The sequence below is a fragment of the Lissotriton helveticus genome, chromosome 5_1 (genome assembly GCF_964261635.1).
Source record: "Lissotriton helveticus chromosome 5_1, aLisHel1.1, whole genome shotgun sequence".
Lineage (NCBI taxonomy): Eukaryota > Metazoa > Chordata > Amphibia > Caudata > Salamandridae > Lissotriton > Lissotriton helveticus.
Genome location: NC_136065.1, coordinates 1,896,985,828 through 1,897,003,057, shown reverse-complemented (window position 1 = coordinate 1,897,003,057; position 17,230 = coordinate 1,896,985,828). Strand labels below are relative to the sequence as shown.

Genomic DNA, 17,230 nt, shown 5'->3' with positions numbered 1-17,230 from the left:
AGCTATGCACCCCTCTTCCTATCACATTTTATTCCTTTTTTCTGTTTTTGGGAGGACCTGGCAACAACTTTGCTGCCAGATTGCTCTTTTTTATTAAAATAATATTCACTTTAGGACAAATGATTTTTTACTACTCGAGCTAAAAATTATTTTTAATTTACAGTTCCGTATTTAAACAATAAAGATATGGATGCTGTGTTGTTTTGTATGTGTGCATTTGTGTTGATGCATACAACTTTATGTAAATTTACATATATGTCGTATTTGAAAGCATGAAGCTAACCCAAAAGGCAGCAGGATGCCCTACAGGGTCTATGACAAGTGTACAGTCACTATGCAGCTTACATCATGCAATAGCTGCTATAGTGTCCTTATTTTTGGTAATGCTAATTAGCATCAGCAAAAGGCACTTGCAAAACTAGTAGATCTGCAGTGTCAAAGTCGAAAGGTGAGAACCGATTGGCTCTGCGAATGCTTGTTAGGTAGAGTTGGGTATCATTTATGCATTGCTGGATCTTGATGCTGCTGTCTGCCAGAATGGATCTGAAAGGTTCCATGTAAAGGTTAAAGATGAATAAAGGATGAGGCCCTGTGGTACTCCACAGGAGGCAGAGAGATTTGGTGATCTTTTCGAACATCTTTGCATGGGGTGGTACTGGTTGGTGATGTGGGATGTGAACCATTTCAAGATAGTGCCTGAGAAACCTGTGTGTGTTTACAGGGTGCTATTCAGGCTGGATGGTTGAATGTGCTGAAGACTGCTGAGAGGTCACGCAGGACCAGGAGGAAGGAAATATTCTTTGTATTGAGGAGCAGATCGTTGTTGATGACTTTAAGTGTGGCTGTCTCAGTGTTTCAAGCTGATCGGTAGTCCTGCAGAAGATTCTTTTGCTGATATGCTCCAAAGCTGATATTGACTACTTTCTCCATGATATTCCCTATGAAAGGAAGTTGTGTAATAAGATGGAGGTTTGGGAGGTATCTGGGCCCAGGAATGGTTTCCTTTGCAGGGGAAGGATATGACCCACCTTAAATAATCAAGAAATGGGCTTGGTTTAGGGTGGTGCCACCAATATGGAGAAGGGGTGTGAGAACATCTCAGAGTGATCTGATGATGTAAATCGGATGTTGCCTTCAGAGAGTTCAGCACACAGGCGGGGCACAATGAGCAAGACAGGGTTGAAGGAGGTCTTTTTGGTGGTGACGTGATTGAATGACTGGAAACAAGGGGGCTATGGAAGTAATGATCCTGGGTTTCATTTTGTTGCTCTTCTCACTGAAGAAGAGTTTATGGCATCGCTTTTGTCAAATGAAGCAGGAACTTAGGTTCTGAAAGAAAACTGGTGCAGTGTTTGACAACATAGAAGAGAGCCTTGATTCTGTTTGTTGACTCAAAGCATCGGTTTTAGCTGCAATGATGAGCCATTATTGCGTAGAGTTTAGAGCAGATGGGGGTCATCTTAGAATTTTGATCTTCTCTATTTCTTTTCCCGTTTCCTAATGGTAAATTTATTTATTGCATTTTATGGATTTCATGAGGATAGAAACAAAGTTTTTAGATGAAATCTAAGGTGAAATGGTCAGTTGCAAATCTTAGGACAAGGATAAAAATATTCTGAAAAGTGACAACTTGCACCCAAAACAAGATCTAGGCTTTTGAAGTAGACAGAAAACAGCTGTGTGGGGATAAAGTTAGAATACCAGTTTTACTGTATTTATATGCATTTTTTGCCACACTTTAGGCAAATTAATTTTACTAATGAAAAAATGAATCTGCAACTACTACATTTCCACACGTATTAAACCAATAAAAGTTGATTAACATTTGCTTATCAGTTGGGTTTTAGAATGATAAGTATTCATGAAACGTCTATAGAACATTAGCAATGTAGTACAAAAATGTATGCATATTTGCAGTTGCTTAAGTTTCATTAGTAAACCATCTTTTTTTAACTTGCCTTTCAGTCATATATAACTGACAGCATTGAGAATGCTCCCCAAAATACTTCTTTTCTGTTTTCTGCATTAAAACATGCACATAGATGTGGCAAGCAAAGATTTTCAGTCTGTATTATTTTACTGAAAAATACTAGTGAAATGTGAGACTGAGGATAAGGTGCCCAGCCCAGAGACTGTCAACACAATACAGAATGATTTAAACTAGCAATCAATACACAGCGCAATACAGAGTGATATTCCTGGTGAAGCAAATTGTCTGGTTAAATCAAGGTAGCAACCATTCACACAGTTGAAGACATTAACAGTTTTGCCAATAAAGCTCCGAAGGCCCTTAGCAGTTTTAGAGTGAAGCTATATACATTCAGCGTTTTTTTCCAACATTACTGGGGTAGGACAGGGTCCTACTGTAGAGTAACTCAGTGGTCACGTCCAATCTGTTCACTTGTAAGCATCAACCAACTGAGATACCTTTTTCTGTACCATCTCACCAGGGGGCATGGAACGCCTTCCCAGTGCAGATCTGTCAGGCTCTGTTACTTTTCCACTGCTACAAGCAGCTGGAAACCCATGTCTTGAGGCAACACTCTTGCTCCCACTGTCCTAGTAACAGTGACACCTTTGTCATATGCCCGGTTCTTCTGCTCTACCCAATGTGACACCTCTTGTTATGTAGAGTGCTCTGTAGCTAACACCATATAAGCTCCCCCACCATACATATCTCAATAAATAGATATTAATTACTAGTGGCTGTAGTCACTCTGTAGTTATAGGAAGCAGTATAGGAATTCCTCGGAAATTTGGTCGCTAATAACTTTGCCTCCATTTGACGAATCTCAAAGACAATTTCCAGACTTATAGATTTTTCTACATTGGCAATGCATATTCTACAGACTTTTGTATCTCCTGTAGCCCTAAAATTGATTTCCATAAATTTAGAAGGATTACACATTATGGTGCGCTAATGATCCATTTGGGTACTACAGTTAAGAAGGGTAAGTATTTTTTTAAGTTACAAGGCATTTCAGCTTGGTGATATCTACTACTGTACTTCCATGGAATTCGGCATTTTCTCGCAGAAGTACTGTGGCACATAGAGATGACAAGTCATTATTGGCATTATGTGATTATGTGACTGGCTAAAGACTGCTTTTTTGAAATTTTAAAAGAAGCCATGTTGTTTTTAGGTACATTTTCTTGTGTTCTGCATTACACCTTTAGATATAGGTAGGTATTCGGTTTCATATTTTTTCCCTACCAATTACCACTTTTTTAAAGTTATAATAGGTATAGAAAAATATACGTTTCTATATAGTTACAAAAAAATCAACAGAGTACCGCGATACTTCCTTGGAATTTATTTTAAAAACAAATATTTTGAAAAAATTCAAAATATACTGTATTACACTATATTTTACAAAGATAGGGCCTGATTAGGATGTGCGGTGGTCGGTTAACCGACAGGCCGTCAGTGGGGGTCCGACCACAGACATCCCTTTGGTCTGACCACTGCATTACCATGCTGGTGGTCAGACCCAAAGCTGTCCGACGAAAGACAGCCGCCAGACCCAAAGCTGTCCGACGAAAGACAGCCGCCTCTACTAGGATCCGAGATTCAGACAAGGTGGCGGTAGGAGCATCGTCCCAGCATGGCGTTGGTACCGAGGCATGCACCGTCGTAGTGATTACAATATCCCTTTTCGACTGCCTTTTCATGGCAGGAACACCACCATAAAAGGGCTGTTGGAAAGTGATATTGGGGACCGCAAACAGGGCCCCGCTCTGTTGTGGGCCACTGAAAATTGGCCCTGGGGTCACATGTAGTGTGCCCACTCACCTCTGTGCACCATGTGCCATGCACAACGCGGTGCTTGGCACACGTGCACGAAAGTGCAGGATGTGCATTTACGGCAACAGCATGTGCTGCTGCCCTTTCTCACAGTCGCAGCATGCCCCGCCATGTTTCTGACAGCCAGTCCAGCAGTCGTACTGCTTGAATGCTTGTCAGAAGTCTCCTGTGAAAAAATATCTACCACCAGTACTTTTCCATTGCTGGAGTCCGAACCAAATGTGCCCAGTCCAGTCTAGGGGCTGGCCAGTATCTTGAAGTGAAGGTGTTCCACCAGGTCTGTGTGCTCGTCGGGGAGTGTGCTCAGGCGGTGGGTGGATTTGTGGACAATAGAGATTCCTCCTCTTGGGGGGGTGTGGTGGTCCTTCCTGGAGATCTTGTATCCTTGGGGGATGGCGATGGCGAGGTCCGGTCCCGCGGTGGTGTTCGGTCCAGGTTTCGGTCAAGAATGCTACATTCGGGGTGCTGCTGTTGAGGAGGTCCCAGAATACGGTGGCATGTTTGCGGAGTGATCGGACGTTGAGGAGGAAGCACTGCAAGGTCTTCGGTTCAATGTGCTCTTGTGGGCAGGTTGTGCTGGATCCGTGTTCTTGGCAGTGCTGCAGGTGTGCCTGCAGAGGTGACAGCTGAAGGGTCCTATGGTGTCGGCTGGTGACGCTAGCTTGCAGTTGTTGTTGTGGCCTGGGTTGAGTGCGTGGAGTGCTGCTGGGTCATGGCATTGATGGGCGGAGGTCCAGGGTTTCTGGCGCTGGTCGCGGTGGGGCGCAGACAGGATTGCCTGTGGCACGCCAGCGGCGGGGCTGCCATTAAGTAGGGGTCAGGTAGGGCTGGACAGCTGGGAGGCAGGAGCAGGAAGGGGAGCTGGATTGTTCACGCTGGTCATGCTAGGGGGGAGGGGCTGCGGTGGCAGCAGCGGCGGGGGAAAACTGGCGAGAAATGAGGAGAGTGGGAAAAGGGGAAAAAAGAGAAGACAAGCAGAGCACAGGAAAGTGCAGAAAGCAGAAAAAAGCAGAAATATAGATTTAGAAAAGAGGGTGAAAAACGAGGAAAAAAGAGTGGAAAAACTGAGCGGGAGACAGAGGTCCACTGGACCACCAGGGATGAGGCGCTGGTGAACCTGCGAGTAGAGGAGGGCCTCAAACATTCACACTAGAGTGCAGGGGCTGGAGGAGGCCTCACTCAATGGTGGAGCTGCGAGGGTGGGAGAGCAATTTCACTGACAAAGAGTCAGTGGTCTTGCTCTTCCACTGTACGACACTGCACTCCACACCATCTATTCTTAGCTATTGCAGTCCACTCTATGTGACTACACTGCGCAGCAATACACTCAATGATATTCCACTCTACACCATTCCTCTATACACAAATCAACTGAATGCCACTCCACTCTAAGCTATTCCAGTGTACGCGCTTCCACTCTACGCTATTACACGATATGCCATTACAAATCTGCCCTGCTCCACTCAACACTCCAGTGTACAGTATTCCACTGTACAGTACTCCACACCACTCTATGTTATGCTATTCCGAGTACGCCACCATACTGTACCTCACTCCACTGTATGCCACTATACTGTACCTCTCTCCGCCAGTCCACTCTACACCACTCCACTCTATTCCACTGTTTGCCAGTTCACTCTACTACAGTACACTTTACTCTAAGCCACTGCTCTGTACACCACTGGACTGTATGCCACCCTAGTCTATGCCACTACACAATGTCAATCCTCTCTACACTATTCCACTGTACATCACTCCACTCTGAGATTCCACTCTTTACCACTCTATTCTACCCCACTCCACTCCATGTCACTCCAGTCTACGCTATTCCATTATACGCTTCTTTACTTTTGCCACTCCACTTTACACCACTCCATTATACGCTGTTCTACTCTACGCTATTCCACTGTATGCAACTACACTGTACCTCATTCCCCTGTACGCTGCTCCACAGTACACCACTGCAATCTATGTTACTCCACTGTACACTGTTCTAGCCTACCACATTCCACTCTTCGCTGTTTCACAAAATGCTATTCTACTGTATCCCACTCCACTTTATGCCACTCCACAGCACTCCACTGCATGCAATTCCACTATATGCTACTCCACTCCATTATATGCTATTCCTATTTATGCAACTACACTCTAATTCACTCTAACTCTACGCTATGTGACTCTATGCCACCCCACTCTACGCCACTCCAGTGTATGATACTCTTTTACTCTACTCCACTGTATATCACTCCACTCTACGCTATTCCACTGTATGTAACTCCAACTCACTCTATACTATTCCACACTGTGCCACTCCACACAACGCCACCCTATTGTATGCTAATGTATTACACGCCACTCCACTCTATCCAGCTCCGCTTTACTGTGGTCCACTGAACACTATACTCCACTTAACAGTCAACGCCCCTGCAATGTGCCACATTATACTCCACTGCGTAGCAGTATACTGCACAACAATACTCCTATCAATGTCAGAGTACAGCCCTCTACTTTACTCTACAGCACTTTACAACACTGTACTCCACTCTACGCCGCTATATCCCACTTAATATAATCTACTCTCTGAGACACTACTCCACTGTACTCCACAACTGCACTCTACGGTACACCACTGTACACTACTCTATGCCACTGAACTATATGATAGTCTACACCACTCCACTCTACCATACCCTATGCCGCTCTATGCCACTCACATGTACGTACATTGTAATCAATCTGTGTTACGCTAGGACACTTTCCGACACTGCACAACACACCAGTCTACTCCACTGTACCATACACTGTTCTCACAAAGGATATGATTTGAAATCTCATATTTGCTCTTATACATTCTATTATTTTAGATGGTATAAAAGGGTATAAGCAGTGCTTGGAAAAAGGTACAAGTTATTGTAAATAAAGTGTGGCTCCTGAGTTCAATGCATTGTGTATGGAGGTGAGGAAATTATAATAATGTGAAGATGCTGTGTAATTAATAAATTAAAGGTATAAGTTTTTGTGTATTTTGAATTTGCTTTGCAGATAAAGACAAAATAAAGTTATATTAATTTTATTAATTTGAAGGTGAAGCATACATTATTAATTTATGGTATAACTATAACTTTAGAATTTGTAATGTTTGTATATTTCAAGTTTTGTTTGTATAGAAGGAATAAATAATTGTTTTCCTAACTACAACAAAGATTTACCTTTGGTTTTTCATTATATATATAAATATCACTACATACATACACTTGTTAATTGCAATCTGGGATTTGGCAAACATTTTGGCTTCATCTTATAAATAGCTTTGCAAGAATTGAGAATTTGATTGCAGAAATAAAATACCAAACCACGTTAACAGATTTAGGGTCTAATTAGGAGTCTGGCTATCTTACCGCCATGGCAGCAGTCCTAATAAGACCGCCGCAGTCTCCCACCCAACGTATTACGATGTCACCACTGGCCCAGCGGTGGTTTCTGAGGGGGGGAATATCTTTTCTTATGTGTGATGCAGGTGTGCATATTTTGACTGCAGTGTACACATTTGCATTACACATGTGAAAAAATATCTACCACCAGTACTTTTCCATTGCTGGAGTCCGAACCAAATGTGCCCAGTCCAGTCTAGGGGTTGTTTTTTTCAGGGTCAAGATGCTACTGTGAAGGGGGGACCTGGAGGAAGGATCCAACGTGGGAGAGTGATAGTAAGAAAAGGAAATGGGTGAGTATGAACCCCAATTCCTTCGATTCCGCCGACTCGAAGCAGGCAGTTTTCCCGCCATGGTCGGGTCAACAGAAAGTCAACTTGTAATTCTGACAGTGGTGAACTTTACTGTACTGCCCTCTGACAGCTGCTTTCTCACTATTGCTGTCACAGCGATATGCGTATGGCTGACGGTGGCAGCGGTGCTCCAGCGGTCTTTCGTTCTGCAAACCACCAACATTGTAATACGGTGGGCAGATGCTGACTAGGCGGCTGGGTATCAGAAACAGTTTCTGACGGCAGTCCCCTTACCGCCAAACTCATAATCAGGCCCTGCGTAACAGCAGCATATAAATGTTGAAAGGCTCAGGCAGATCTCTATTGGACTCAAAGTTACAGTGCTGAACAGATAAATAAGAAAAGGGTTGGAAACTGCCAGCTCTCTATTGGACAAGGACTCTATCCAATGAATAGTTTTGCGATAAATAATAAATCAAGGGTCTAATGTGCCACACCAAAGTTTGGGAGACAACTAAAAGCATCTGGTGGTGTGATTAATGGAAACATTTTTGCGCAATGCGTGAACTACTTTCTACCACCTTTGCAGCATTCAGTGTCGGAACTAATCTTCAACAAATTTGGAAGATGCAGTGTCTCTGTGAGAAGGGGCCTTAATGTGAAATTTTGAAAGCACTCGTTTACTCTTGGTAAAGTTGGATATGCTAAAGCATTTAACTGAGAAAGTGTAACATTGCAGCACTGTAACCTTTCACAATATTGCTGTACAATTATTTTTTTTTTTAAGTATAGCACAAGCAGAACAGCTAAGCAGAAGAGGGGCATGTGGACGCCTCAGTATTTTTTTAATGTTTGGTTGGTTAGAAGTAGGCTAATGAACTTTGAACATGCTTCTCACTGTATGTAGGTCACTAGAAAAAAGACGAAACTGTTTCATTGTATGCCTGGCCTTAGATCTATAAGAGAATCAAGTGATATTTTAAAATCCCCAGCATAATTTAAATACATAAATAATGACTTTAAGATTGGTTTCCAAAAACACCTCTCCCCCATTTCTTCCTTTGATTTTCTTTAGTAGATAATATATTAGTATATATTCTACTTAAACATTTCCCAATTTACATTGACCACTTCATGGCTATGCACGAAATACAAAGGTAAAAACTGTTCTCTGAACCATCAGTCCTCTAAAAATAAAGTATCTTGAGCAGTAGAGGAGAAGCCGAAACCTTTGCATTTTTTCAGCCTAGAATTAGCCTCCCATCGGAAAAAAATGTGAGTCCTGAAAGTAAGTAATGTTACTAGTATCAAATGAATGGTACTCATTATACTGACATTCTAAAGGGGAATGTGCACGCCTGGATACAAACTATCTACACAAGTCTCTCCAGCAGGTACAATAGGCTACTAAGGTATCACAGCGGCTCCTGGAAAATGATTCCAGACCCCTTTTCAGCAGCCCTGTCACGCTATCCATAGAGCCAGAGGGAGTATTTCACAATGTGTGCAACACTGAGCTTAATGGACAACAAAGAGCAACAGTATGAATGACAAGAACAGAGGGTGCAGAGTAAAGCAAAGACAGCCATATTGTAGCCAGCCAAATTGTAGCTCATCATGGTGAGTTGGGGTGAGGTGAGGGGCGGAGGGTTACTGGGGCACGAGGCAACAGGTCAGCAGAATGTGCACTTCCCCATGAAGACAGATTATATCACAAGAACTTGCCTGCCGATGGATTTACAGATGAAAACATTCTAACCACCTACAGTGATGGCTTAAGGAGACCTACCTCAAACGACTGCAGGTTGATAGCACGACAGCAGTATCAAGTCGAGAACAAGTCAGTCTCTCATTAGTGAACCCTCAACAAGACCTACTTGCTCAAGTCTGTATTTTGAGGGCTTGGAAAGGGGAAGAAAGGGAGTACAAGTCGATCCTTCAAGTGCGGCCCCTCAAGGAGATCATCAGGCTGAATTCTCTGTAGGTTAACAACTTGGCAGGGGAAACACAAAGAGATCACATCTATTCTTCGTGGGCACCCCTCAAGGTGGTCTCCTGACTAAAGTATCTCATAGTTCATTTCTTTACACGCTAATAGCATGCCAGGTTAAGTAGGTGGGAGACCAAGACTATATACCATGTGTGTCCTATTAAAAAGAAACAAGCTCAAATGAATGAATGTTGATGCTTGGCGGGAAGCGAGAAAAATACATTTATCCTTTGTGTACAACTCGTCATAGAGGTCTCTTTCTGCCTGTTCATAATACTGACTAAGAAGTTGGTCTTAGGGGGCAACATTTACAATCAAGTAAGAAACAGAGTTAGCAACTTTAATTCTGCTGCTAAGCCCAAGCACTCTTCCATCAGCCTCCCTCAATCTGTTCCCTTTGAAGTGCACCTTTTCTGGCACACCAGATACACTGACAAAAGCAAGTTTCTGGAAGGTTTAGGGAATGGTGGCTCCTTCAGGAGATGATCTGACGCTGCATGAAGTCGGCTAGCTCCTTCCTTCTCAGGACTCTAGGCATCTGAAGCTGTTCGTAGGTGATCCTAGAGCCAGAAACGATGAAGCGGCGGAACCGTGTGAAAGCCCCTGCTTGGACGAGATGGACACGTGTGTGCCCAATGCTCCCTTTAATCCGTAGTGCCCTGTAGACAGGGATGTCTTCCTGGAGACATTGATCCAGCTGCAGAAACATGAAAAGGGAACATTAAAATACAAAGCTGTAATGAAAATAAGTCTAATTGGACCCCACACAGTTATAGTTACAGTTACTCAATTGGCCTGGCGAGCTGAGGCAGAGTAGCCATATCTCAAGTTCAGCCCAGCACAAACAGGCTTTCACTGACCAACAGGTCTCTCGGGGACTTTCCAGATGTCCCTACAGGACAGTCCGACTTTGGTAGGGATACATGTTCAAGTCCAAAAAGTTAGGAAAACAAAACAAAAACTCACTATTTCACCAAGACCTGCACATTCGATCATTGTCATCTCAGTGCAAGCAGTACTGTGATCACTGTTAATGTCTGGAAACCTTTGTGTTGTTAGCACTTTTAAGGCATTTGGAAACAACCAATGAGATGCCAGAAAGCTTACCATTGCGTGCTCTTTGTCCAATCAGAACGTGCAATCCTTATTGCGGGCTAAATGCTTATTTTCTGGAGCCCCAGAACATCTCCATGGATTTGGGACCGAAGTACCCATATGTCAGATATTGTTTATTTCAAAGGAACTCTGTTAGTTCTTTGCAAAAGGACAATGTCACCACTGGACAGCATTCAAATCGTTCACAAAGCCGCATAAACATTATTATAATAACGTCTTCTGAGGTACTCAACAGTTTCAATGGGCACAAGGATAAAAGGCCAAAATGGTCCTCAACGATTCAAGTCTATAGGCTTGAGCTCACAAGGAGTTCCGCAGCTATCTTTCCGTTTTAGGCAATGCTTGTTTTCATACAATGCGTGTCTTCACACAAAAAGTTTTCACAAAGTAAGCAAATACCACATCAAAAGATCAGAAGACAATGCACCAGACCTGTGCCAATGCTTGTTTTAATTAGAAACTGCTTGAAACGTTCTTGGAGTATAGTGTAAAGTAGATGGTAAAAGCTTCAAGAAATGACGTTTTTTTTTTACTTAAAGGAAATTACTCCAGTCATTGGTAGAGTTTCATCCACCCACAATCATCAGCGAACCACTTGCTTTACATAACACAGGGCAGATTTACAATTTACTGCTGGCAAAATGCTGGTCATAATTTGCGACCATTAATATTTATTTTAACTGATCTACATACACACAGGTTGGTTTTTGGAAGATTCTGAAGGGAAGGTGGTCGCCAATCCGACATACCTTATGAGTGTTACTGAGGTAGGTCGCTAATTGTAATTCACTCCAATTGGAGACTATCACAGGGATGGAGGCTATCACAGGGATGGAGGCCATCTGGGGACAGCAGCACTCCATGTCTGTGCTTTTCTAGAAAGTAACTTTTTTTTTTTTAGATGCAGCCCATTTTACTTGAATTAAACAGGACAGTGTTTAAAATTAACAGTTTTTTTATTTGAGATTTGGCAGTGGTTTACCACTGCCCAGTGCTTAATTTGTAAAATATGAAGTGCAGGAGCTAAATTTTTTGGAGAGAAGCCACACCCACTTCCCTGGCTCCACCCATTTCTTCCACTGGCTCCACCCACTTACTCTGTTAGCTCCACCCACATCCTCAGCTGCCACTGCTGAAGACCAGTTGTAATACCCGATCTGAAATTCAGCAAGGGAGCTTTCCTCATAGTAATGTTTTAATAGTAGGTTCCCCCTGCCCCCGAGAACAATTTTAAGGAGACATATGTCAAAGGCTCTAGACATCTTCTAAGACTTAGGGAGCCCAAGCATAAGAAAAGAGATGTGCTGTCAGACCGTTTGTTGGTCTGGTGACGTTACAGCTTCTGGAACACCATCTGTGTAGGGTACCATTGTCAACCACCTATAGCCAGGGCCTTATGTGCTATTGCACTCCAAATGGATACCCAGGTCACTCTCTCTATAGCTCTTGACTCTCAGTGTCATACTATAGCAGTTGTTTGTAGGTTTGAACTCAGATACTGGCTGACAAAAACACCAGATAAAATAAATGCAAACTTGAGTCAGGATCTGGGTTACATTATGTTAAATCATTTTTTATTCATAAAGTATGCATGTATGGCTCCTTAAAGAAAATAGCAGAACAAGATGTCCTAATGCTAAAAAGCCTTAAAAAAACCCTCAAAGACAAGAGGGAACGCATCTGAGGTACAGTTTGTTCCATACTTTTGCAATTGCCACAGAGACAATCCTATCCCGAGAGGGCACCTTTCTAGTTTTCAGGATAGTAAGAAAACAATAGCGTAAGAAGCTTGCTGGGGAACATGAACATTGATTGTTTTAGCCATAAAAGTAGTAGTAAGCGCCTTAAATGTGTGTGCTACAGACCCCGGCTGTGCAGGGAACAATGGGTGTGTTTCACATCACAGACAGATCCTCACCTAGCACATAGAGCTTTGAGGCTGGTCTCTGAGCAATGAAGGGTGTACTGTCAGTGTCCCCACATAGATACAGTGGGTCCCAGAGCCTCGCGACGCATGCAGTGCTTCAACGCCAGTCTGTCTGATAGACTTCACAACACTCGAAACACACTTTTACCAAGTTGGACCCAACAGCACCGGGGACCTTTTATCCACACAAACATTTACCACATGGAATGAAACCTGCATCACACAAGACATTTTTAATACATGCCTCGGTATTCGGGCATTCAGCACACAATTACGAGGCAGGATCTTAACCCAAACCCAGCGACTTACTTTACCACACAGATATTTGCCACATGTCAGGCTCTTTACCACACAGATGGAACTTAATCCTTACACTGGGAACTTTACCAAACTGGTATGTGTCAGCTTGTTTTATCTCCCGTATCTTACCAAGAGACCTTTACGAGAGGGACACTGATCACACGGTCCTTGTCCTGTTTGATCATACTACCTCCACACAAGATTTCGTTTGACCACATGGGACCTTTACTCTAGTACACAGAAATGTTAGAACACTCAGCCAGCTTTGCCACTCCCTGCAGCGACTGGACCCACCAATCAGTAATAAAGAAGCATTAATGGTATCCAATGCACTCACAGGGCTGCAGGCTCACAGTCAGTCGCAATATCATAATGGCTCAAGTCTCACAACCCCTGCCCCCTGGCCCGAGTACAGCATCCCTGGCCCGTCCTCACCGCAGTGAACAAGACATTATCAATATATTATAGTGACTACCAACTACTCGTCCTAACTCTGACCTTCAGCTTCTGTGGCACTTACAGGTCCAGACTTCTGGCACTTTGGTCCTATCCTACCGCATGAGATGACGCACATGCAGTTTAAACTGCGCATGACACGATACAGTCTTACCATAGCCGTCCTGCCCCACCCGGAAGGCCATGCAGCTGAGCACGCCACGCAGCATATACAATGTGTAGTGTAAATGAAATCATGTAAAGTTGGCTGTTCTGGTGACAGACAGTCATTCATTGTCGTACAACATGCTTTAATCTTCTGAACCGGCAGGGCCAGCCTCTAAGGTTCAGTTTGGCCTACCGTGCCTGAAGTGATACCCGCTACCTAGTGATTTAATCCCTGTATCCTGCTACTCTCACGCAGCACAGCATTTATGGTGCAGGTGCCTGCTGGCAGTTTTTTTATATAGTGCAGTGCTGTAGTGCTGCGCACACCGAGACGTGGTCAGACAGGGACTGCGTTGTTGTGCTGGCCCATGCCACGAACAATAGCATGAAAGTAAAATTTTATTATTTTTGTCCTGCTCCAGCTGGATTCAGTTCAATGCATCATGCAAGCTGTTAAAACAGTAAACTACTCACTTTTTAATTACACCGACCGTAGCACCATTTATTGAACACATAATAGTTGTCCTATTTTTCACAAACATCATCTGGTCCCATTTCCTTTACTCGTTTTTCAACCTCACAAGAACCTGTGACCTGAAGTCAGAGCTTAGCAAAATTAAGCAATTCTGTTGTCAAATTAGAATATATTTCTTGTAAAGTAGTTTACAAATTTCATAACTCTCTAGCTACCATTACTAAACTTAATGCATCTGCCTTGAAAAATGAAAGGTGAGCTAGCACAAACAGAATGGCAAGCCGTGATCTGAAGACTATGCTCCGTTATATTATTGGTAGCCAGTTCAGTGTTTATGTTTACGGTGGTCGAGCAACCCTAGGCCTCAAACCCATGTGCGCCATAATAAAAAATATTCTACTACAATACCTGCTGCAATTGAAAACGTCCGCCATTGCATTGGTTGTTCTGAGGCGGACCTGAACTTTCCAGGACCCAGCCTGCCTCGAGCCTAGCTCAAGCACGTCATCAGCCCTCAAATATAATTAACCAATAGGCGTGACATACTCAGGCAGGCGTGCACGACTGACATCACTAACGCGATGCAGTCATCATGCCTCGACCTGGGTGGACCTGACATACCAGGCAGACATGCATTCGAACCGAAGCCTACTTCGAGGTCGGACGTTTTGAACTGCAGCAGATAAGCACGTTTATTTTTAGGAATTACAGGCCCATCGCACAGGACAGAAAACAATAGCCCCTGCCCTGTTAAATAGGTGCCGGGGCTAAGCACCAGAAAGCACTGGCACTGCCTACTTGCCAACAATTCGTTTTTTGATTCACAAAGGGGAAGGGGTCCTAAAGGGACCCTTTTTTCCTTTCACAAATGACTACTACCTCAACATTCGGGGTGGGAGGGGAGTCGCTAACATTTCAATGTTTCGTGGATGGATTTCAGGCGCCAAACATTTATTCATATTTGGGAGGAATGTCTAAGAGACAAAAAAACTTTTCTGACCCCCTTTTCCAATCCCTAAATTGAAATGCTAGAGCAGTAGCAGCTGGTACGTTTTTAGAGCGATGGGGCTGAAAAATAGCACTTACCTTAATGGTTTGCCGCACAACATCCACCTCTTCTCTGCTTGAAGCTTCTGGACCCAGGAAACTGCACTACTGAATACTGTCACTGCTCTGACGCTGTTGAACAGGATGAGGGAAGTGTCAGGATTGGAGGGAGAGGCCTCTCAGCACTCTTAAGAGCACTGGAGGCCTGTGCTTTCTGTACCCCATCTGTCTAAGACAGCTAGATTTGAGAAGTTTCAAATGCGTATGTCTGTCTGGAAGGCGCAAGACGGCCGGCAAAGGACATGGCAACTTTAAACATAAGTGCACGGCACCCTGCTGCGACTCAGCAGCAATTACCCCGCCCTGACACTCAGTTCAGGATGGGTTGCTGAAAGATTAAATGGATAAATTAACTTTATTACCATTTTATATGTGAGCTCTAGGGGCATTTTTTCAGTGGGTGACGCTCCTCTGCTATCGGGGAGGAGCTGCCTCTGTGCTAGAGTTGTAAACCGAAAACTTGTGCCAGGAGGGAGACTGAGCTACTGGTGATGTTTGCACCATTCCTATCAGGTGACAGAAATGCTAATCACCATCACAGTTGTGTCCAGAAACATCAAAACTGACAGGGCCAGATGATTTAGAGCAATGGTTTTTAATCTGTGGTCCGGAGATTCCGGGGGTCCACGTAGCCTACTGGGGCATGCATGACTGTTTTAAAAATTCAATATTAAGAGAATAATAACTTGTACATAAATAAAAAAAAGCTAAAGTTAAAGTTTTATAAGTGTAACCGCTTCGCCTTGGCGGTCCGCCGCGGTGCGGAACAAAATTACCCCGACTGTCCGACGCACACGCCCACCGTGACGTCAGACAGCTCCCGGCCGTCCGACACACTGAAAAGGTTACAAGTTCAGTAAAAATTAAGTTGTATCCTTAGACTGATTTGTAGGAACAGTGCAAGTACATCAAACAGAATATAGTGTGGAAGATGAGTGACCTCAATTGAATTTAGAAAAGCTCTAACCTTCCCATTTGTTAATTAAACAAAATATTTCATGTTTATGTATTTGTATGATGAATGCTTGTCTGTGTATGTTTTGTGTTTCAAATCATTGAAAATGCTTATGCCTGGTCCTGGCTTCCAGTAACGACTCAGTGGGGGATCTGAGATTCCAATAATGATTCAGTGGGGGTCCCAGAATTCCATTAATGATTAAGTGGGGGTTCACATAAGGCAAACGATTAAGAGCCACTAAATCAGAGAAAACATAACGTTGCAGTATAGATGAAAAACAAGGCAGGGGAGAGAGGATGCTTCTAATAAATGGTCCGTTAGCGCCCTCTGGTGGTTGCATGAGATTAAGAGGTAAAAATAGAGCTTCCCTCATTTCGTAAATTCACCAAAATCGAGTTTCACCATCCAGGCCCCCCAAACTGGTGTTTTCGATGTTGTTTTTCTATCAAAGTAACATTATATTTACGGCAAGCATTCTTCCACCCTCTTCCATTTATCGCCCAGTGAAAGGACTGGTACAGATGGTCGTAAGAGGCCTAAGAGCAAAGAAACCAATATTTGCCCTCAAAATACTCTTGCTAGCAACAGGCAGATTTATAAAACCTGCATCTAAAGATCAGTTTGCTTGTCACTTTCCAAAGATTTGTAAATGTTTCCTACACTCAATGTTATAGCCCCTCACTCTGCATCAAGGTACCACATGGCATCCAGCTCTATCCCACTCTCCCCAACTTATACCTGGAACCCCTCTGCTTTCTTCTACAAGTATCCAAGATCTCTTACCACTTCTACACTGATGATCGAGAGAACAAAATCCTTGGGCTTCATCCACAAAAAGAACCGCAAAATGCATTCCCACATAAACATTGTAGCCATAGGGGCTCAACTACAAATGGGTCTCCTACAAACCGCCTCAAACTACAAATGAGAAGGCTACACAGTATCAACCGCCTCAAACTTAGACTGTTACATGTACCAACTACTTCTAACTACAAATGAGAATGTTACACTGTACCAGCCGCCTCCAACTACAAATGAGATGGCTACACTGTATCAACTGCCTCCAAATGAGACTTACAATGTACCAACCGCCTCCAACTACTAATAAGACCCCTACATTGTATCAACCGACTCAAACTACAAATGAGACCCCTACATTGAATCCACCGCCTCCAACTACAAATGAGACTATCTGAAAGAGACTATTAGTTATAGTCCCGAGTGC

General features: G+C 43.4%; 1 protein-coding gene across 1 annotated transcript in view; it reads right to left on the bottom strand.

The window, feature by feature from the left end:
• Positions 1–6,859: 6,859 nt before the first annotated feature.
• Positions 6,860–17,230, bottom strand: part of GHDC (GH3 domain containing) — a 189,915-nt gene continuing 179,544 nt past the window's right edge. The window contains exon 9 of the mRNA XM_078645401.1: positions 6,860–10,216. Coding sequence (XP_078501527.1) covers positions 9,995–10,216 — 222 coding nt within the window. The 3' untranslated portion in view covers positions 6,860–9,994. The remainder of the gene's footprint in view (positions 10,217–17,230) is intronic.